Source organism: Cupressus sempervirens, chromosome 3, assembly GCF_028749045.1.
Source record: "Cupressus sempervirens isolate cs-2001-9-10 chromosome 3, ASM2874904v1, whole genome shotgun sequence".
Taxonomy (NCBI): domain Eukaryota; kingdom Viridiplantae; phylum Streptophyta; class Pinopsida; order Cupressales; family Cupressaceae; genus Cupressus; species Cupressus sempervirens.
The window spans coordinates 182,015,511-182,038,851 of record NC_143120.1 but is presented as its reverse complement, the minus strand read 5'-3'; the positions used below and the strand labels follow the sequence as shown (position 1 = coordinate 182,038,851).

At 34.4% G+C, this 23,341-nt stretch overlaps 1 protein-coding gene across 1 annotated transcript in view; it reads right to left on the bottom strand.

The window, feature by feature from the left end:
- The window catches only part of ELO1 (Paxneb protein-like protein), a 135,570-nt gene that overhangs the window by 42,209 nt on the left and 70,020 nt on the right, over nucleotides 1–23,341 (bottom strand). The window contains exon 5 of the mRNA XM_089818893.1: nucleotides 13,299–13,455. Within this exon, the coding sequence (XP_089675019.1) occupies nucleotides 13,299–13,455 (157 nt within the window). The remainder of the gene's footprint in view (nucleotides 1–13,298; nucleotides 13,456–23,341) is intronic.

Here is a 23,341-nt window from a genome sequence, read left to right as displayed (position 1 = left end):
ATGGTAGCTTGTCGACTTGAACTAGTTACAAGAAATCATTTTTAGTAGCAAGTCACATTGTAGTTGCTCAGCAACCATCAAGGAGTTTATATTAAACCTTTGCACTCAAGGAAGGTCCATATGCTAGAATTGATACCTTATTCCAGTTTTTATATAAGAGCATCTACGAATAAATAAATTAATTGAGATGCCATATAGAAACTCCATTTAATTACTCTACAACTCTCATATAAATCATTTATGTGTATGTAATAAGATAACTTCGCAGCAAAAAGTTATTTATTTATTCAGCAAGTAAACAATTGGCATTGTTGCCTTTAAGAAGTTAGTAAGTTGGACAAAACAAAACATGGCTATATAAATGAGACAACCAGAAGAAAACTCAATCAGATCCAATCAACTAAGGGAGAATGATCTTCAAAGTATTTCGACTATTTGTAGTACATATACGTGAAAGATTTTAGAATGTCATTGATGTCAAACAAACGTACCTTTCAATATTCCACCATTACATGCAGCGGAGGCAATACATATTAAAGAATAGATCTATATCATACACCTCTGTGATTGTCACGTGTTTGCTCAGATATTATAACTTAACAGCAATTCATGAACAGCAATTTAGAATGAGCAGATGGAGAATTGTATTGATAAAGCTTTCACAGGAATTCAGATTGTATGCTGTTCATTGGGGCTACATGTGACACTTAGAATATTGTTGACACTTCCAGGAATATGAGACTCCAAACATTGGTTTGCTCTTGCCATATTAGCTTTTCCAGTGGAAGTCTGCTATCGAGTTCATTCCAAAAGAATTAGATAGTGACTATTAATTGCAACAGAGAAGAAACATACATGTATTAATAACTTTTGCCAGTTTGAAGTGTTAATGATGATATGTCTATCAAAGCAACATTCAATGCAAGCAACAATCAAAAGAATTTATAGATTGAAGATGTGCGATGACAAACATTCAACTAAAGAAATCTACAGGTTAGCGCTGGTATACAACAAACACAATAGTAATTGGATTGTCATCAAATGTGATTGAGCAACTTGGTCTGCAAAATGTTGATTAGTGCACTCAACGAACTGCATGAATTGTTTTTGATAGAAGACACTACCACTTGAATACAATACTTGGTTTGAAACTTACAAAATCTCATTTATTCATTGTTTGGTTTTCTATGGTTCAAAGTTTGCATATAAGTTGACAGACGACTTATATTCAGACTTGATCATATTTATTTCTTCTTGCAGTGGATGTTTTAAAAGAAAACAATGCTTGAAAGTGTGTTTGGTTATATCATCGAGCATAAAAGATAATTTGGTTGGTATTGTATGCCTGCTGGAAAATAAAACACATTGGAGAGGAAGTTGCGGCGGTTCATAATAAGAAATCGTTATAACGCCTTCAACTTCCTAAACTGGTCAACCCTTTTTGGGTCTTACTCTATAAGTGTTGGCATTCAAAATGTTTGATAGCACGTGTTGAACAGTATTGAAGTGTGTCTTTTAATCTATATAATTTAAGGTGCAAGTGTGTGAAATAAGAGGGTGTTGTGAAGTGCAATTAAATTTTATTGGAAATGTGAATGTGGTGAAACTCGAAATGAAGAACCTATGCTTGAAGAATTGAAGGCGTTACTGAAACAGAGTTTTCTGTTCTGAAGTAAGTCTTAAAGCTTGTTTGCAAACTTTCAGGCATACAGGGCATTGTGTTGAATATTCAGATTGCTGCAACATAGACACCATTATTTGTTTAGATTAGTTAGTATGCTGTGCATCAGAACCCAGTGATATATAGCTTTGAGTCATACAAGAAAATACAAGTTCTACAAGTATACTCAAACATCTTGAATGCTTGCTTAACATCAATATGTCATAGCGAAGATCTTTGGAAAAGTACTGTGATATCTGATTCAGTACAGAGGCCTTGATAACAATATTTGATTCTTGTTCTGTTTGTCTGCTATTTGGTCAGACTTCATTTTGTATCAAATATGTTTTCTGTTTGCAAGAGGTGTTTAAACCCGTTTATTTTTATATTGTTGAGTTAGTGCTCAGAGACAATTGATTTGGTGCTCAGACAACGTGAATTGTAATCAGATTGCACAGGCAGAGAAGTTGTTTATGGCTTGGGTTGGTACCCTAAAAGGTATTGTAATATATTTAGCTGGGAAGCTGGATTAAGGCAGTAGATCCTAGCAGCATTTCTCACCATGTTTTTTCCCATCTAGGGTTTCCACGTCAACTCTTGTGCACTGTCTTTCTTGTGTGGTATTTCCTTTCAGTTTTTAATTTGGTGCTTTCATTTCAGTATTTAGTTAAATGCAATAAATCAAAGGTTCAATTGGTTAAGAATTAAAAGATGTATTTGATAAATTCACCTCTTCCCATAATTAACACCTTTATAACCAAATAAAAGGCAAAAGAAACCACATAGTGGTCAAGGAAAAAAAAACAAGAGATGAGACAATCTCTAAGAATTATAGAACAAAGAGAATAGAGACAGCTAAGAGGAGAAACTAAAGAAAACCCAGCTGTACAGATCTACAATCGAAGTCCATACCAAGTGTGAAACCCTCTCAAAAGCCCTAGACACCTCCAAATTAAAGTTACTATAAAAGTAAATATTTTAATTTTTTTATAGTAAAGGATTCAATTTGAAGTTTACTTAGTGACGTATGCAACTCTCTTTGTAAAGACATCATAGAAATTGCTTTTGTGGTCCTCTCTCCACCAATATTCCTTGAATATGTCGAGTCTGGCCATGCCTAACTCACAAATGTCCAATTCAAATTTGTGTCAACAAACTACAAATGCTTTGCAAAAATGAAGAAGTTTGTTAAACCTTGTGTTGGTACAAACCTTGTGACACCCACTTGAACAAATTATTTTCCCTTGGTATGATCTCTCATCAAACTGAAAACCCAGGGGTGATGATAAATTATTTTGTAATGTTCTTGACATTTTCCACAATGGGTCTCACCTAATCAACTTTCCATGTCTTTCAAAAGAAGGTCAAGGCTGTGGGCAATGCAAGGAGTCCGAAGAGTGACGGATTCCTCTCTTGAAATTCTCCTTGCCACCGCATGGCGTTGCATTGTTCATTACAAATTGCACCAAATTATAATCCCACCATATGAACCAACCAAAAGGTTGATAAGAGTGAATTCTTCTATAAATTCACCGATCTGAAAATGTGTTGCATCCAAACTTTTGCAATTACTTCTTCTGTTCTTCAAAATTGATTTATAACAACATTTCAGAGCAAATGCCCACTTAAATCACATGGAGATGGCATTTTATAGTATTATAAGCTTTTCCTATTAATGGTGAGATAAGTATGGACTCTTCACCACATTGAAGGACAGGTTGTAATCCAAGAAATCCACATGTCTTGTTTATATCATGCAGTTCCCAGACCCACCATATACCTTCCAGCAGAGGTGGTGCCCCAAGTAAGTTTCTAGGTACAAAATACATGATTGGGCTCCCTACTTGTGTTCAACAAGATAAACGTGCTGCATGTAATGTCCCACCGTATTCTGTCCATAAATCTCAGGGTTGTTTTGTGGGATATTATCAAAAATATGACATGTAAACCATGCTATATTTTGATATCTTACTGATCTACTTTTGTGTCAGTGATTGTAAAAAGTTTCTACGAGTCTTTTTCCAATACAATTGCATAAAAACATACAATGATATATGCTACTTGTTTGCCAACAGTATTAAAGACAACCCAACTTCCAACAATTTCATTTGATACTGATAAGAGTTCTAAATGCAGTATAGTTTGGGTCTGATAAAAAACATCAGACTGCTACAAATGTTGTTACAACCTCTCAATCTACAGATTTGAGCAAACAAGATATAAAAGACTGGGAAACAAGTCTTACAAAATCAGAGTTAATGATACCTTGTAAATATCTTCAAAACTTGACAAAGAAGGGCTTCCAAACAGCTATCTTGTAGGTCTGAAAATATGAAGCCAGCCGCCACTTAGAACACAGAAATTTATTTGCAGCACCTTCAAATATGTCCTCTTCAATCTAAAAACTGTCCCAACCAAGTTTGTTGGCCTAGAGGCCAGAAAAAAATAGAGATATTCCTTCAGGAACTAGCACTTTCTCCTTGGAAACCCACTCCCTAGAGGTGAGTTGTATGGCCTCTTCGACTACGAATTGCTGGTAATAAACTCTTATACCCTTGAGAACACTTCCAAGGACCTCCTTTTCCACTATCCGAGGGAAATCTGCAACAGCACCAACTGTCAATGAGAATAGACCCCTCCAAGCTCCCAAATGATGCCAAGATAAGTTAGCCTAGCAAGAAAGTACTACAAAATTTTATTTCTAGCACAAACGAAAATCCTGAAACAGGATTTCTGGTTCCCTTCCACATGCTTGGTAAGTCTTTCACTATGGCAGATGTGATGACCTGTGAAGGTTTCCATCTCCCAAGGTGCTCCAGACCTTCAAGCTTAGCCAAGCTCCTCACAAGAGGCACAGAGAAAATAACATTACACTAAAATGAATTCAAGTTGCCTTAGTACGCCTCCTATTTCTATGCCCTAATTAGGCTTTTCTCCTTTTCCCAACAGCTCTTTAGGGTTTCTAACTTAAATCTAATATAATTCAATTTTTTATTATTTCCAGCTTTAAATGGATTAGCAGTAAAGTGGCTTTTCTTTTTCTATTATAAAGTCACAGTTTTTTATTTCTCCTCAAAGGGCACCCAACTCAGAGCTCCTCTTGGTCTCTCGTATCATAAATGTGCTTTCTTGAGAGAGTATTACTTAGGCTAACGTACTGTTTAACCTTGGCAAAGTTAAAATATCACAAAGTAGTGATTGATACCTCCTATTCTGTTCTGGCAAGTTGTCTGAAGCCAGAGAGAACAAACCAATTCATGGATCATTTATAGTCTATCCATCTTGTTAATCTATAAGACCTAATGATAGACTAACCCTAATTAACTGATGCTGGCTAAGAAAGGGACACTACATTGCACATGTGTGGATCACTGCTAGAACTCAAAAAATCTGTTGTATCGATTTACATTTATGTTGTCAACTTGGCATTTAATGGTCCTTTATATGGCTACATGTGCCCTTATTTCTCTAATTTCTTCCGATCCAAATAAAGCAAGGGTGTCGACATCCCTTGTGTTTCTTTCATGGCAGTGAAACATGCCTTGATGGCACGGAAAATAATGCAAGTGATATGGTACTTGACCCAATTGATGCCTTCAGACATCATCTTGCCAAAGAATCTACAAATAACAGTCCGAAGACTATTCTAGTTGTGGCATGTTTTCAATCAGTGTCCACAAATCCCCTGAGCCTAATACCACTTATGCTAAAATACAACATGTTTAAGCATTCTAAAAACTGTCTTAACCAAGTTTGCTGGCCTAGAGGCCAGAACGGGAGGTATATCTTGGAATATTTTACCAAGAATAATCTCTCTGTCACAGACAGGATCTTGGAGAATCTTATCCCCTGCTGGGAGACCTTGGACTGAGCTAAAGTTACTAATCAGCAGGTTTGTACAATGTTAGAGTGCTTGTGTTTTCCTCAAATTTTCTCCAAATGATCCTCACTATTATGAATGGAGCCTTTGCAGCAGAAGAAATCAATGGGGTCAGATCCAAAAAGCTTATGCTTTCAAGTTCTATAAGCCAAGGGTGCCCACTTGCCCTAGCCCTCTTTGTCATTGCAGCTGACTCCCTATACTATCTGCTAAGGGATGAGACCTTGTCACCTAGAGTCACTGGGGTTACCCTCCCTAACAATGAAGAGATCTCCAATATACTGTTTGCAGATGACACGACTATCATGATCAAGATCGATAAAGACAACATGAGCAATCCGATGAGGAAACTTGATTTATTTTGTGAAGCCTTAGGTAGCAAGGTCTCTCTATCTAAAACAATAGCTCTTGGGATGGGATGAGAGACCACCCCCTTGGTGCAGGAAGTACTCTTTAACCTGGGTGGCAGGGGGAGAGGGAAACACATGCTTAGATATTTGGGAATCCCTTTTGTTGTTGACCCCAACTTGATGGACATGTGGGAATGGGTCAGAGAAAATTGAGAAGAAGATTCATAAGTGGAATAACTGATACCTATCTATGGCTGGCAGAATTCAAGTCTGTCATACAGTGTACTACTCCTCAGCTTGGCTTTTTAATCAGAATCAGATCAGTTACATCCAAAAGATAATATCAGATTCTTCCTTTGGTCAGACGGAAAAGGACAGAAGAAGAAGCGTGTTGTTTCTGGGAGTGGTACACCAAGAGTAAGGAGATGGGGAGGTCTAGGTCTGAAAGATTTGAGAACTCAAGGGATTGCATCGCTGGTGAAGAGGATTCAAAGCAACTTATGGGCATGAACCTTGAAAGGTCTTGATCAAAAACAATATCATTAGGGGTTCCCCTTTTAAAGCCAAAGGGTGGAAAAACCTTCACCTTAATAATCTTGTAATGTCCCCATTTCTGCTAGCATCAGAGTTTGAGGGATTAGCCTATTATTGTGATCCTCGTAGGCAAATAATTGCAGATAGAGGGTCTTCTGAGGCAAAAGCTTCGCTTGGGAGGGTCTTGTCTTCTCCACAATTCAGTAAACTATAAGTTGGCCTTCGTTTGGCTCAGATTGGACTTCGTTTGGGCTTAGTTTTGTGTACTTACTATTTGTGATAAGTTGGGTGTTGATTGAGATGGATCCTTTCTATTTTTGGAAAGTACATTTGGTTATAGAGGGAAATAATAGGAGTGACTCATGTTTCAGATGACACATTTAAAGGATAAGTATTTCGAGAGTTATTATATTTTTAGTAGCCAAATTATTATTAAATTATTAAATGGCTTATTATAAAATTAAAATTTAACTTTATAATTTCACTTAAGTTGAGGATTGAGTCGTCATTGGAAGGGGCCATTTATTTAATTAGTTATAAGCCAAGTATTAAATACAAAAGGGCAAGGAATTGTTATTAATTAAAAGAATCTAATGGAAGCTTCTAATTAATGTCATGTTGGTGAAGCTTCTTGAGTGGAGTTTCGTTTGGGAAACAAGTAGTTTTTGGAGATTATAAATATGGGTTCATTGTGAAAGGAAAGGCATCCGAATATTTTATTTGCTTTTGTTGCTTTGTGCAAAAGTTTCAGAGTTTACTGATTTCTTCGCCCTTGCTGTGGTATAAGGGTTTGAAGCTGACTGTGCAATTCACAGCTGAAGTATTGTGAGTTGACTGGTGATTCAATTTGTATTCCGGTTGAATCTTCCCTACTGTCTTTACCGTTGTTGGGAGGTACTACTGTACTTGTGTGGAGATTTAATTGTATTTCTGTTTATCTGAAAGAGTTCGATCTGCACATCTGGAAGTTATTGGAGTGCTCTACAAATCTGTCCAAACTGTTAATTGAAAATCCGACTGGGAGGTAAATTTAATTGTTTCTTGAAGGGGTTCGAAATCTGCAAATTACAAGATATATACAGCAATTTGGTGGGAAGAATTTTGTTTGCAGATTGGAGGTTGAATGCATTGCTGGTGAGTGTCATTTTCATATGCAAATCAAGCACCTAGGGCCTGCAACTACAGGCCACTTCAAGCTGGCATTTTATATTTGTTTTCTGAGCATTTGGCACTGAAGTTTGGATTTTTCCTCTGATTATTTTGAGGGTGATTGAGGGTCTGATTTACACAGCCAGAAAACCCTACCTTGGCATCATTAGCAGGTTATTTATGCTGCTCACTGAACGCCAGTATTAGCATTAATATTTGTTGCAAATCACTCTCACAAAGGGCATTTTGATTGGACAATTTGGGTGCCTGATCCCACCTGTGATCAGCACGCCTGCCTGTGGATTTCAGCATCACATCTAGGCATTTATGTCAGGCCCTTTCTGCATGTTACCAATGCCAATCATTGGCATTTCACTGGGAGTTTTGCAATTGTGGAGTTTGGAGCTGTAAGTTGGAAATTACTTTGGATTGAGTCACACATTTTCTCTGCATTAGGTGCCTGTGTATATCGTTCGACAAGGTTCATGGTTATTATTTTAGTTAGTTCTGCAAAGACCCTTTTTGCAAGGACAATAAAGTTAGTGGAAATTTCTCTCTGCTATTGTAACTAATTTGGTATTACATTTCAAATTATAATGTGATTGCAAACTGAAGTTGAACAAGGTGTTATTATTTTTTAGTAATTTCACTTCTTGCACAAAATATTGTATTCAAAGTAATTGTTTCCCTAGAAATCTGAGCAACCAAAAATTACACATCCCGAACAAACAAATAGAAGCAAGACTTTTCAACATTATCAGTTAGAGCCAGCTTGGGTTTATTACAAATCTCCTCTCAGAGAAGTCTGAGGATTAGAGTTGAAGGCTCCAATGTTTTCAAATTTATCTGGAAAAGTTGGAATTGGGTTAGGAGCTCAAATTAATAGTAATAGGTTGATTGATCGCAATAACAGAATTTGTGGAGATAGATCTGTGTGCTGGAACTTATCTCATGGTGGTAAATCCTTAGCATTACTCCAAGGGTGCTCTGCAAGAAGATGGGCAGCTAAGGGCAGTTGTAATCTTCAGGATATTACTGAGGATGGAATGTCAATCAGTTGGCAGGACTCGGTGAGGAAATTTGATATCCCCCTAACACAGTTCAGCTTAGCCTTTGGTTAAGGAAGCCTCCAGTTGCCTTATCCTCCCCAGGCTGTACAGTTCTCCAACTGATAGATATTCCTCCTACAGGTGGCCTGATAGTAATCTTTTACCTCACATCAAAGTCAAATACATTTATGGTCTTGTCACCCACAAATTGGATAGCTTTGGGCATCTTAACTCTAAATGGAATTTGGACCTTGATTAGTCCACCTTGAGCAAGCACCTTTTGAACCTTTGGCACTGCCCCATTGATCATCTGCTTTTTCTGGCACCTCCTCCTGTGCAGATTGCCATTTAAAAAACCAAATGGTGAACCTAATATCAGTTCGGTATGCAAGACGTGTGAATCTGGTTCTCATGTTTTCTTTGACTGTTTCTTTGCAGAAGAAATCTGAAAAATTGTTTGGTCTTTTCTTGAATGGCAATTTCAATCTTAATGATGTTATTTCTGGTTCTATCTTGAGCAAAAGAAGATATAGTAATTTGTTTTGCTACTCTGTCGGATTATATTCTTTGGTTCATATTGAAACTTAGGAATGATGACATTTTCAGTGGGAAGGCCAGGCAGCTTACTGAATCTCTGCGGAGACTAATATTTTTAACTGCTACCTCGCAGGTTACAGCCATTCTTAAGCTCAAGGAGGACACGTTCTTACAGCTAATGTGGGATGGGAAAGACAAGGTTCTTAAGAAAGAAGTAGCATATGGATATACCTCAGCTAAGCCCAAGACAGTCAGGGATGAATTTGATATGACATAGAAAGAATTTTTGGACCAGATCAAGGAAAACATGAGCAAGAAAAAGCAACATGGTTTATCTTCTGCTGGCCCCTCTTCAGGTGGTCCTTGACAGGGCTTTCCCCAGATTCGGGACAGAGATCTGCCTGGTCATGGCTTAGCTACTGGCTCCTCCACTGGTGTACCTCCTATGTCTCATACCTCGGTTCATTCTGGTCTCCCCCGCCCTTCCGCAGTGATTTTACTAAGGAAGATCCTGATGCTGGTATCTTCAATGCACCTATTGTTGGTGTACCTCCCATTACTGAGTAAGGATGCTTTTTCAATTTCAAATAGTTCACTTAGCACCCTTTCTGTGCTTCTCTGATATATGATGTATAAGGTAGCCGTCTGATCAGTAAATTTTGTATTGTACTCACTACTTTGGGCAATAAGGCCTGAACTCCTTTGGCAATGTATGTCTTTAAATTATATGCAATAGAAAAAAAAAGGTCACCTCTAAACAAAATATTTTAATGGCTTGTTTCAAGATAATTCTTGTCAAAAGATGAGTCATGGGCCTTGACTAATGCTTCAGAAGCTTCAAAGCTAATGAAACCCAAAGATCATCTCTTGTTGTACTGTGATGAACAATCCATAGTCTAGATCTCGCTTGCTCTTTGCTTTCATGTTTGCTTTAGGAAATAGATTATGGATGGACACCTGTACCACACAATGGAAAAATTGCTACTGAAACTCTTTAAAAGGTAAACCTCTCGTTAAGTTTTAATGCTCTTCTATTCTTTTTTTCTGCATTGCAATATTTGATTGGACGGGAACAACAGAGCTTTAACTAAAGCCATCTAAAGGCAAGATCTGATTCAAATATCCTGCACGCCATGATTGAAAATGTTCGCAAGTCCACTTAAACATATAATCCAGAACCTGAGCATCCTCTCTAAAGCTAAACTCAATTTTATTCAAAGATGGAACCTGCATGATATTTTCAGCTCTCGCATTCCTAGCAGCTCTGCTACCTCCATTAATTATCTGGAACTATTCTTTGATGGTTCTTTAACAGCTAGTCTGAGTTTTGTTGTTTTTGACTCGACTTCACACAAATATATTGACAGATGGTATTATTAGTCCCTGCCTTATATAAGGCAGGGATTAATGTTTTCACTGCACCTTGCCTATTTATTTTTGCTGCGAACCAAGCAACATATTTTTTTGTGTTTCAAAGGTTAGATTTAAAAACTAATTATTGAATACTATTTTCAATTATTTGATTGGCCCAAACCAAATTTGCCGGGGGGTTTAAACATTTTTACAAAACTTAAATTTGAAAAAAATTAAACGAAGCCAGGCGGCCATAATGATGAGGCATTAAATGTAAATGTACAGAACAGAGAAGCATTAAATATGCCACAGAGAGTTATCTGGAGGACGTCCGAAGCATTTAACACTGCACCGACTCTTTTCTTGATCAGTTGAAGGGGGAAGAACGTGAGACAGAAGAGGCTGAGTGTAGTTGTGCAAAATCTAGGCACAGGCAGTATAGTCAGGCAAATTTATTTTTAAATTTAGATTTTACAGTTGTAAAACGTAGACAATTTCTACATTGGCGCTTGGCTGGGGTTCTGGTTTCTCTGTGTTTTTAAAGGTTACTATGGAATATGAAATTGTTATTTCAAAGTCCTTAGACATTAAGGCAGATTTTGTATAACTATACACATTTTTTATTATATTGATCCTTGCACTAATTAAAAAATGCCAACCTTTCCTTTCATTTTTGCATATTCATTTAAAGATAAGAAGACAGGTTTCAATAAGTTTTTTTTGAATAGAATATATTGTAAGTGTACCCCACTAAGATTATGTATTTTCGAAACTTATTTTTAAAGAACGAATATAGAATGTTTAAAATTGTTATTATCTTCAAAACAAAAATACATGTTATTTAAAATCTTACTTTTCAAAATATTATAATTATCTAATTCAATTTAATAATGATGATATGAAATTTATGTTAAAAAAACAACAATCTAAATTTAAATTTTATATGGTATAAGTTTTCATTTCAAAAATTGTGATATTAATTATTTTAAAATATTTTTTCATGTAATTTTTAAATGTTTTTTACAAAAAAATTCTCTAATTTATTTTTACTAATAAACTTTTAAAATTGTCATTTTAATTTAATATTCTTCATCAATATAGATTTAATTTCATGACATAAACCACAATTATATTTTATTTTACATTTCTACATATTTTAAAAATTAAGCTTGTAGAAACTTTAGCTTCTATGATAAGGCATAGATTTTTAAAATGTTGACGATTAAATCATAGATATTGAAATTTTTCCAAATAAAAATGTGTTGCAACATTAATATTGATATTTTAAATTTTTTAACATTCATATTTAAAACTAAATATATTAAATGTATTATTAAAAAAAAAATTTCTAGAGCAAACATATTTTGTAATCGCTTAGATTTTTTTTCTCTTTCCAAATATCAATTTTACTTAAAAAAGGAACTTAGATTATTTTGCAGTAGTAAACAAGAGCAGGTGGAAGCTAAAATAAATTTTCATTTTTCTAAAATAATTTAATCATCACAAGCTTTGTCTCTAATAAATTTTGATTTCTAATAAATTTGTAAAATTATATTAAAACTTGATTTAGTCATTTAAATGCTTTAGATTTTAAATCAGTAAAATTAACCTTGAGAGTTTTAACAAAGCGAGATATGAATTAAAATTAATTAATAAAATTAATAGGATAGAAATTAAAAGAATAAAAAATTAATTTTACTTATAAGTAAATTGAAGTGAATATGACTTTGATTATTGTGAAATTATAACAAAGTTTTCAGAGATAAAATTTGAAACTAAAAATCACAATATAAGATGCAATTCCACCTACTATATAAATCTCCTTTGATTTCGGTAGGAATTATTCACTACATTAGTTAAAAAAATACATAATGATACTGTAAACAATAAAGTAATTAGCAAACTTATAATATGTCTTTACATTTGCACCTTGACGGAGCAATTGCATTCTTAAAAGTCTAATAGCCAAATACTTTTCCAAAAAATATAAAAAAATCTCATTCTAAGTCAAAACGCAGGGACTCCAGCTCACCAAGAGCTCTTGTTTATCATTATAATGTTTTGGCTTTATCATTTATCATTTATGTATCATTGCATAGTTCAATATTAATACTCTGATTAAATTATATTTATATATGCATATTCAATATTAAGTTGTATATAGTTATACTATTTCATTAAATAACATATTAATTCATTAATATTTTGGCATATTATTGTTTATATAAAATATAAATTAAATATTATTAAATATTTATGATTTTTATATGTTTTTTGTATATATGTGCCCAGCCCCCAACACAATATTTGACATACCATTGTACCGTACCCACATACCCATACCCTATTATGATTCAGTAAACTAGTTATTTTTATGGAATTAAAAGTACAAACAGAAAGTCTCCGATTTCTTTATCAATCAAAAATTTAAAATGTTGTCCTTTACCACCAAGGAACTCAGGATTACGGTTTGTATCAGAATAGTCCAAAATGGCCATTTTGTCATCTTAAAATCATATTTCCAGAGTGTGATTTGTGTTTCTGCAATTAAATCCTAGAAGAGCTAATACAAGCAGCATAAGACGTTTCAAGTAATTTATACAGTATTACATTGGCGAAACCCAAACCATCTACATAAATGCAAGAACACATTCAGTTATTAGTAATTACAGAAAAGTTCCATTTGTCTAACTGAAAAATCGATCGCATTCCAAAATCTAAGAACATACTAGTATAAACTGCAGTTGAAATCTGCAAACATATATATGAGCAATGCTAGGGCAAACCTTGGAAACTTGGAAATAAATGAGGAGCATTTTTCCTTAAAAACTGTTAGGTCCGAAATGGCTTGAAGACTAACACACTCCACTTTCGACGCATTCAGCATAGACCTTTCCATAGGTTTTCGCAAGTCAAAATTGCTACAAAAATCATTTGTATTACCTGATAGGAGAAACCAATCCACCTTAACATTCATATAATGGCTAAACGAAAAGATAAACATTGAATGATAAACAACTACAATAGAGACTCTAGAAATCGTTAAACATCAGCAAAAAAGACAATGATTTCAAACGATAACAACACTAGAATGATACAGTTGCAAGATGCTAAAGGGAAAAAGTTGTGAAGAATAAACATCAATTAGGAAATACAAATGCAGTTGCTATCTATTCCAAATGGAATTTTTTCATTACACAGGATTATAAGATGTTACATGGAGAGTTTGGTTTGCATTGCAAATTTGCAACGACTCTATACTACTAGAAAATCTTTTAAAACCTGCCTACTACAATTCCTACCAAAAAAATTCCTTGAAATCTTTTCATGTTTAAATATATCTTTCTATGTTTCCTGACAAAATTACACATACATTCACAAAAGTTCATCTATGTGCAAAACACAAAAACTGACAGGTAACAATCATCCAGCATGTCATCTTTGTTTAAGCACTCCCTTGTTGACATTATCTGATTATCAATATACTATGTTCGCCCTCACATGGTGATTAATGATGATATTATTGGTTCTTCAAGCTTAAGTGTTGTGGCAGACATCTGCCACTGTTTTCTTCCAACCTTGTTCTCCAACAATAATCTTCATCAGATATTTATTCTGTAACATACAAATTTTCCTAACCAATTTTAAACAGTATTTATCTATCAACCAATCCCATTCACATGACAATGATTTCCTTTAACTAATTATAACTGGAAAGAAGTAATTGCTACCTAATCTAATTGCATTTAACTTCAACGATTGTAAAGGAAATAAATAAATGTTTACTTTGATATCATTTAAATCAATCTAACATGTTCAACTGAAAAATAAAGTAGCAACTACCTTTTTAAACATCTAATATATTCGTGCATACTTTCTAAACTATCTATTTATGCTTCCATGATTCCAAAGGTAAAAGTACAAAAGAATATACAGATATGATGGAGAATTCTCTTTGTCTTGTTGTTCAAGCCTCCGCATTGGTGAGAGGAGAAGCATTGACATAGGCTTAACCTCCCAACCATGGACCATACTTATCCCCACACATCCTAACTTAATAGAACGGCCCTCCCTACCTCGGGATCGGGCTTGGGATGTTCTTAAGTCCAGCCATCTAAGTAATCCGGTGGTTTGAGTGTCCCATCAGTTATTTCCCAAATAACTGAAGCATTTGGACAAACAAAAAGATCCTATGATTGACACATCTGCCTATATCTACCTTGGCCAAAGATTTCAAAGTTGAGTTCATAAACTCGATCTCCACCACTCGACTTGACAACTATTTTCTTCATTAGGACAAGCATGAGGTATTATATGTATTTGTTACTTAGTTATCTGATCTCATTCTTGATTTCTGCAGGTTATATACACCTCCTCACCATTTAAGGCAACCATGCCGGTGATTCCTAGGCGCATGAGAGATTATATCCAATCCATTTTGATTTACACCTCTTCACCATTGATGGCATCCTTGCCGGTGAATTCCTCGGTGTTTGGACTTCATGATATTATTAACATTTCAGCATGATGAATAAAAAAAGATTAGAAATAAATTCAGGCAGAATCTTTAATTCGTGACTATCATTATTATTCCATCTTCCATATCCATGGCTGCGAAAATCTTATAGTTAATGAACAGCAGGTGACATGATTATTAGAGACTATGGATTCCGACTAGGAAGCTATGTTTATATATATATATATATATACTCTACTCAAACTGTATATAATAAGGCAACAGTGTTTACTTTAACATGGAAAGATGATTAAAACAGAACACCGATTGGCATATCATTATGGATAAAAGGAAGTAATGGATTCAATATGTTTCAGTTGGTCTTAGCATATCTTACATGACTTGAGATTGGACTGTTCCTTCCTCCCACGGCCGGTAATACTTGACTCCGCACTTCCCTAGCTATAATCTCGCGGATGGATGTTGACGTGAAGATGAAAGGGAACTAGATGATAAGCTTATGAAGCCGATATAAATCTCAGAATACTCTTTCTCAGCTTAAATGCATAAGCAAAACATACAAGCACGTGAACGGAAGTGTTACAAGTTTGCAAACAGGAAAAAGTTATGGCAAATACGATCAATGAGACTCCATTAAAATGGTTACTTGGCTCTTCGGCTACCTTCAGTTATAAAGATGGCCATTCTAATGCCTCTCAAATCGAATTTTTAAAGAAAGAAATAAAGGGAAAGAATAAGAAGTTGAAGAGTTTTAATTTATTATTTTATTATTATTATGCGTTCTTATAAACGTTCATGTATATGTATTGATGAAGTGACATCATTAGATTATAAACTTATAATTTATTGGCGTCACCTCATTTTTATATACATGTGTTCGTATTTGAGGGTGTATAATAATGATTAAATAATAAATTCAAATAATAAATCTTCAAAGGTATGAATTTCGTATTTTTAATTTAGATTATTTAAGTTTTTATTATATTGTTTTTCTAATAGTTCATGCAGTCCCATAGTGCAACATGTTGTCAAGTCTCCATATCCTTTCCAAGGTAGTCTTAGGTCAAACTTGTCGATCCTAATGGTTGGACCAATCGACTATCCCCTTCCAATGATCCCATTTAGCAATGGTTCCCCTCTCTTCAGTCTTCTTCCTACAATCATCCAAACAAAACATTCTCACCAAGCCATTAATTCAAAGATATACTAATTGTTAATTCAAAACAATCGTCGATCATCTAATGACAGTTATAGCTTTCATCAACGTCTATAATAACTAACTCATTTCACATGATCATGAATAAAATAACTCATTATTAGTTGATACAACGTATATAATTAACTAACTCACTTCACATGTTTAGGAAAGAAATAAATTGATACATCGTCTATCATTAACTAAATTGTTTCACATGATCAGGAAAGAAATAAATTGATACAATGTCTATCATTAACTAACTTGTTTCACATGATTAGGAAAGAAATAATTTGTTAAACCAACAGCTATGATCAACTTAAGACTTAGTGCAAAATTTGGGATGTAACATACCCACCCCCTTAGATTTTTCATCATCTTTGATGAACATAATAGCAAACTTAAGTAGTACTTAGTCAATTATACAGATATTCAGTTTTCAGTTTCAGAGAAAAGATAGGGATATCTTTGAAAAATATCATGATAATCCTCCCAGGTGGCATTATCCTCAGCATATTGGTCCGACTGGACCTTGCACTGCGTTGCTTCCTGATTTCATAAGCGTAGCTTACGTACCTCGAGTATTTTGAGCGATCTTACCTCTACCACCCCTGGTTCTTGCACCTACAATAATTTCCAATCAATCATATGTTCATGGTGGGTAACATACTTTTTAAGATATGACACATGGAAGACGTCATGCATCCTAGCAAGGGCTGGTGGTAAAGCAATCCTGTAAGCTACTGAGTTCACAACTTCCAAAACTTCAAGGTCCCACGTATCTCGGGACTAGCTTAGCATTTTTGCCAAACTTGATAGTACTTTTCTGAGGCTTAACCCTTAGTAACACCTTGCCCCCTACTAAGAATTCTCTATGTTAATGTTCGGTAGCTTTTGTAGGATAACTCTATGGATATACATGTAATTATATATCAGACATAATTCTATGTGAGATATAAACTTAACATGGTATCACAGCCAAGTTGAAAAGAGATTTATCATTCCTCATAAATTGATAAATAAAATAGTGTAATCTGGTTCTCCTGCTAGCTTTTGAATTTTCAGGAGTAACAAGAATTTTTGAAGTTTCACGAGTAACAAAAATTTTGAAGTTTCATGAGTAACAAGAATAAAAAAAATGGACAGTTTAAAGGTATTTAAGGACTAAACCATTTTTGGGATGTCCTCTTCTTGTATTATGGGGCCCAATTTGGTGTTATGGTAATCAATAGATATATTGCGTTTGTAAGAGAATTAATTTATGGAGACTGGCTTTAATTACGTCTTACGGAGAACAGATTGATGTTTTTGGAAGTTAGTAATGTTTTTCGAGCCTTCATATGTTTAGAAGCCGACACATTATTGATATTGGTATTCATCTATAGTTTATCTATTGACCAGCTTATAATATGTGCGAGAAATGTAAGTCACATGATGAGCTTGGCAATTAAAGTTTTCCATGAATTAAACATTGTGTGTGGAAGCTTTAGGGAGTCAGAGTCAATATTTGCTTGGAACGTGGGATCAATCTGAAAGAGACCCTCTCTTTATTGTATATGAGCCTTTCTTTCATTGGGGCACGAGTTGGAGGAGTCTTCATATTGTTGTTCATACTATCTTTTATGTTGAGCGATGTTCTTTTATCTACTTGTTGTCTCTATTATGTTCAGGCTATATGACATTTGAAGAAAATTACATATAATATATCTTTCAGTCTTGCATGTGCTGACTTGGCAGCGTATGGGTGAAATGGATTTGCTGGCAGTGTATATCATTGATTATTTTTGACTTGGCAGTTGGCACCATGCGGGTGTTAATAATTGCTGGCAGAGAATATTGTTGATTAATGTCTCTGAAAGTGCTGACGGTTTAATTGTTGGCAGTGAATATTGTTGATTAATGTCTCTCAAAGTGCTGATGGTTATAAATATATTAAGAAAGTAATCATTAAAAGGGTGACATGGAGGTAAGTATTTATCTCTTTATTTCTTATGTGAAAATTCATTACTTAATATGCATGGGTTATTTATTAAATAAATAATAATTTCATAACCTTAGTTATTTATTTAAAATGAAATAATATGTTAAAATATAGATAAAAGTATATATATAGAAGTTTGAATAAATGCATATATATTCAAAATATATTTTGTCTATGTTTTATTGGAATGGTCTTATTATGAAAGATTATTTATTATTCTAAGTATAATAGTAGTCTCCTTCTTATGAGCTATATACCTTGATCTTTTCTTTCAAGAATGTTCTTGCAGGAAAAAGTGGGAGATTGAGATTTAGAGGGAGCCTGACAATTTATTAGAAGCGACCTTGGAAAGAGGGGGAGAAGACTATAAATGCTATTCAATTAAGCCTTCATTATCTTGGTCTTATTGATTGAGACGGAGTAAACCATATTGATATGGATTCCCTTGTGATCTATAAATTATGATAGTCATGAGGATTGTGGTTCATAAATTGTGATCATGTGATTTTCATGGGCCTACCCCTGTGTACATCATGAGGAAGTGACGATTTCCAAATGATCATCACTTGTATTTGGGAGAAGTTGTTGTAAGGTGACAATCTTACAATCAACTTGTATTATGAGATCTAACAAATTGAGTAAATGGTGAATGTCTTGTATCTCAAGATTCTAGGAGGTCATTACTCTTAGAGTACTTGGTGAATATCTTTGATATTCTAGGAGGCCAATACTCTTGATATCAAATGTGATATCTAAACGTTTTGAGTAAGTGGTGAATATCATTGATATTCTGGGAGACCAATACTCTTGATATCAAATGTGATATCTAAAAGTTTTGAGTAAGTGGCAAATATCATTAATATTCTAGGAGGCCAATACTCTTGATATCAAATGTGGTATCTAAATGATTTTGGAGTACTTGGTGAATATCGGATATCGATATTCTGGGAGACCAATACTCTTGATTTTTATCTTGTTTTTGAGTACTTGATGAATATCAGATGTCGATATTCTAGGAGATCAAGACTCTTGATATCAAATGTGATATCTTACCCTAAGTTTGAGTAATTGATGAATATCATATGTTGATATTTTGGAGAGCAATACTCTTGATATTGTATACGATATTAAATTGTGGAAAACTTCTGAGATATCCTTATATTACCAATGGTGTAATATTTGTCTTGTGTTTATCCTCCCTTGCTAAGAGGGAGTGTTATTGTTTGGTAGCTTCTATTGAATAACTCTATGGATATACATGTAATTATATATGAGACATAATTCTATGTGAGATATAAACTTAACACTCTAGGTGTTCTTTTCGCATCAACATAACTCTTCTATCTATCGTTTGCTTCCTTTGACCTTTGATGAATTTGGATTACCTGTTCCTCCATCTCCTAAAGCATTTCAAGCCCAACAATGATTCTATCTTCCAACCGATTCCAACTCACTAGAGTTCTGCATTTACGACCATACAAGGCCTCAAAGGGGGCCATTCTAATGGTGGATTGATAGGAGTTATTATATGCAAATTCTACCAAGGGTAAGTATGTTTCCCATTGGTACTGTCGGTCCATATAGTATACTCTTAGAAGATCCTCTAATACTTGATTTACCTGTTTTGTCTGACCATCTGTCTCAGGATAATAGGCTGAGCTAATGTTCAACTTGGTGCCCAGAGCTGTAAGTAATGTTTGCCAGAATCTAGAAGTTATCCTAGCATCCCTATTTGAAATAATTTTCTCCGGAATTCCGTGCAACCTAAAAATCTCTTTTATGAACTTATGGGCAATCTCGGGTGCTCCATTAGTTAGATTCCCTGGTATAAAATGAGCAACCTTTGTCAATCTGTCAACCAACACCAAAATAGTCTTGTGTCGATTCCTTGTCATAGCCAACCCTTGTACGAAATCCATGGATATTACCTGTCATTTCCATTCGGGTACTTCATTTGGGTGTAATAGGCCTGTAGGGTACCGGTGTTCTTCTTTTACTCTCTGATATTCCAAACATCCTACATCAAACTTGATTATCTCCCTTTTCATCCCTTTCCAGAAATATAGAGGTTTTATATCAGATAACATTTTTGTTACTCTCGGATATCCTAATTATGGGGTTGAGTGAAATTCACATAAAATCAGTCTTCGAAGTTCAGGGTCGTTGGGCACATAGATTCTGTGGTGATATTTTAATAATCCGTCCTCTTCTAAGCTAAAATCTGAACACTTAGGATCATGTAGGTCTATAACATACGAGTTTTCTTAACCAAGTTATACAATCTCCATTTAACTAATCTCATAAGTAACTGATTTCATTTCACATGACATTGATTTCTAACGACCAAATATAACTGAAAATACAAAAAGAGATATCTATGTACTGCTAACAATTTAATTAGTTCTAGATATTCATCTAAAATAAAGTAATAGCTATTTAGATTATTTGTAAACAAAATCCTTATTAACATAAAAGTAAATCTAACTATTCATTCCGAGTTTGAAGAAAAAAAACAATTGAAACTTACAATACAAAATAGAAGAATCTCTTTAATTTGTTGTCCAAGCCTCGGCATTGGTGAGAGGAGAAGCATTGACATAGGCTTAACCTCCCAACCGCAGACCATTACTTATCCCCTCATATTCTAATTTAATAGAACGGCCCTCCCTACCCCAAGGTCGGACTTGGGATGTTCATAAGTCCAGCCATCAAAACAACCCAGTGGGTTGAAGTCCCAACAGTTATTCTCCAAAATAACTAAAGCATCTGGACATTCAACATAGATCACATGTTCAGCACATCTGCTTATAATCTACCTTAGCCAAGGATTTCAAATTGGGTCTACAAACCCAATCTCCACCACTCGACTTGACAACCTTTACATAATTGGAAAATGCATGAGCTATTGCAGTTTTTAACTTATTGTTTATTAAGAATCTGATACAAATCTTGTTTACGCAGGATTCTCTACACCTCCTCACCCTTTTCAAGCTTCCAAGCCGGTGATTCCTGAGTGCTTACAAGTTTATATTCACAGCATTGTTTTACACCTTATCCACCTATGATGGCATCATTGCCTGGTGAATGCATTGGTGTTATGATTTCATGTTATCATTTTGTAATAGAAGAAAAATGTATTTTAATTCTGAGATAAATGGTTATACAGAATTGGTATTCTTTCATGGCAGAGTAAAACATCATTATGCAAATTTCATGATTTCAAATCTATTAATTAGCTCCTTGAATTCGAACCAAAATATATATATAATTGCAACAAAGTTATGGTTCCCATGTATTATTGGCACAAAGGAATACGGCTGTTGTTAAGACACGTAATGAAAACATGGAAGGAAACCTTAAAATAATAAATGGTATTCTGCACGTATTTCTACAGACAACATAAGGAAAAACACAAGGATTTTCGTGGCCTTACGTGTCATCTCTAACACAGTTCGGCTGCTCTGTTGTTGGAAGAAGACTCCTATTCTGAAAACCGCGGCCAGAGATATGAAGGAGATTGACGACGGATGAATGAGCAGTAATATAATTTAATATCGTTCTCAGTTATCTTGAGAACCTTCGATAGCAAGGAGACGGTAATGGAATAAGAATGGTTCGATTATGATTATGAGATTCTAATAAAAAGGAAAGAGCGTGACTATTCGGCTCCCTTCAATTACAAGAACCCATACGAATACCTTTCAAATCGATTAAAAAGAAAAAGAAAAGAAAGAAAATAGAGAGTTAAGGAGTTATTATTGTTTTATTATTATTATATATTCTTATCTACATTCATGTGTACATATTGATAAGGTGCCATCGTTAGATTATAATTAATAATGTATTGGTGTCATCTTATTTTTATATACATATGTTCGTATTAGAGAATGTTCAATAATAACTATATCATAATAATATTGATAATTCTTTTAAAGGTAAGAATTTATGTTTATTTTATATTATTTATTATAATGTTCCTTTTATAGCTCATGCAGTTCCACCATGTAATATGTTGTCAAGTCCTAGTAACCTTGCCAAGATAGTTTTTAGGTCAAACCTGTCGATTCTGATGACTGGACTATTCGACCATCCCCTTCCGATGACCTTTTTTACCAATGTTTCCCCTCTCTTTTCAATCTTCTTACTACAATCAATCAAAACAACATTCTCACCAAGACATCAATTCAAGATATATAAATTGTTAATTCAAAATCATCTAGTGACCATTAGAGATTTCATAACGTCAGAATAACTAACTCTCTTCACATGTTCATGAAAAAATCTCATCATCATACATGTATTTCAACTAACTCATTTCACATGATCGGAAGAATTAACTTGATACAACGACTATAGTTAACTAACTCACTTTCACATGATCAGGAAGAATTAAATTGATACAACGGCTATAATTAACTGACTCACTTTCACATGATCAAGAAGAAATAAATTGATACAATGGCTATAATTAACTAACTCACTTTCACATGATCAGAAAGAAATAAACTGATACAACGGCTATAATTAACTGACTTGCTTCATATGATCCAAAAATAAATTGTTTCAATAGCTATAATAAATTAAAATTTAGGGAAAAAATTTGGGATGTAACAAGGCCTGTAATAAGAGCTAAGTTGATTTCTATATAAAACTCATCATGCTCCAAGTGTCGTAAAATTTGGTCCCTTAACCTGAAGTTTACAGTAGTTATCGCCGAGATGTGTCTACTCCAACTTAGGGCATCTGCCACCTTGTTTTCCTTACCTTTAATATAACTTATGTCAAACTCATAATCTGCTAAGAATTCCAGCCACCTCCTCTGCCTAGCATTAAGATTCAGTTGGGTGAAAATATACTTCAAACTATGATGATTAGATCTAAGCTCAAAAGGTTTTCTAATTAAGTAATGTCTCCACATTTGTAAGGCATGCACAATTGCTGCTAATTCAAGATCATGGGGTGTGTAATTCTGTTCATAATTTTTCAGTTTTCTAGATTCATAAGCAATGACCTGCTTATCCTGCATTAACACACCCCCTAATCCTTCTTCGGATGCATCTGTTGTAACTACGAACTACTTTTGTGGATTAGGTACCCTTAGAATAGGTGTTGTAGTGAATTTTTCTTTAAGAAACTCGAAGGCTGATTGAAACTTCTCTGTCCAAATAAATTCCTT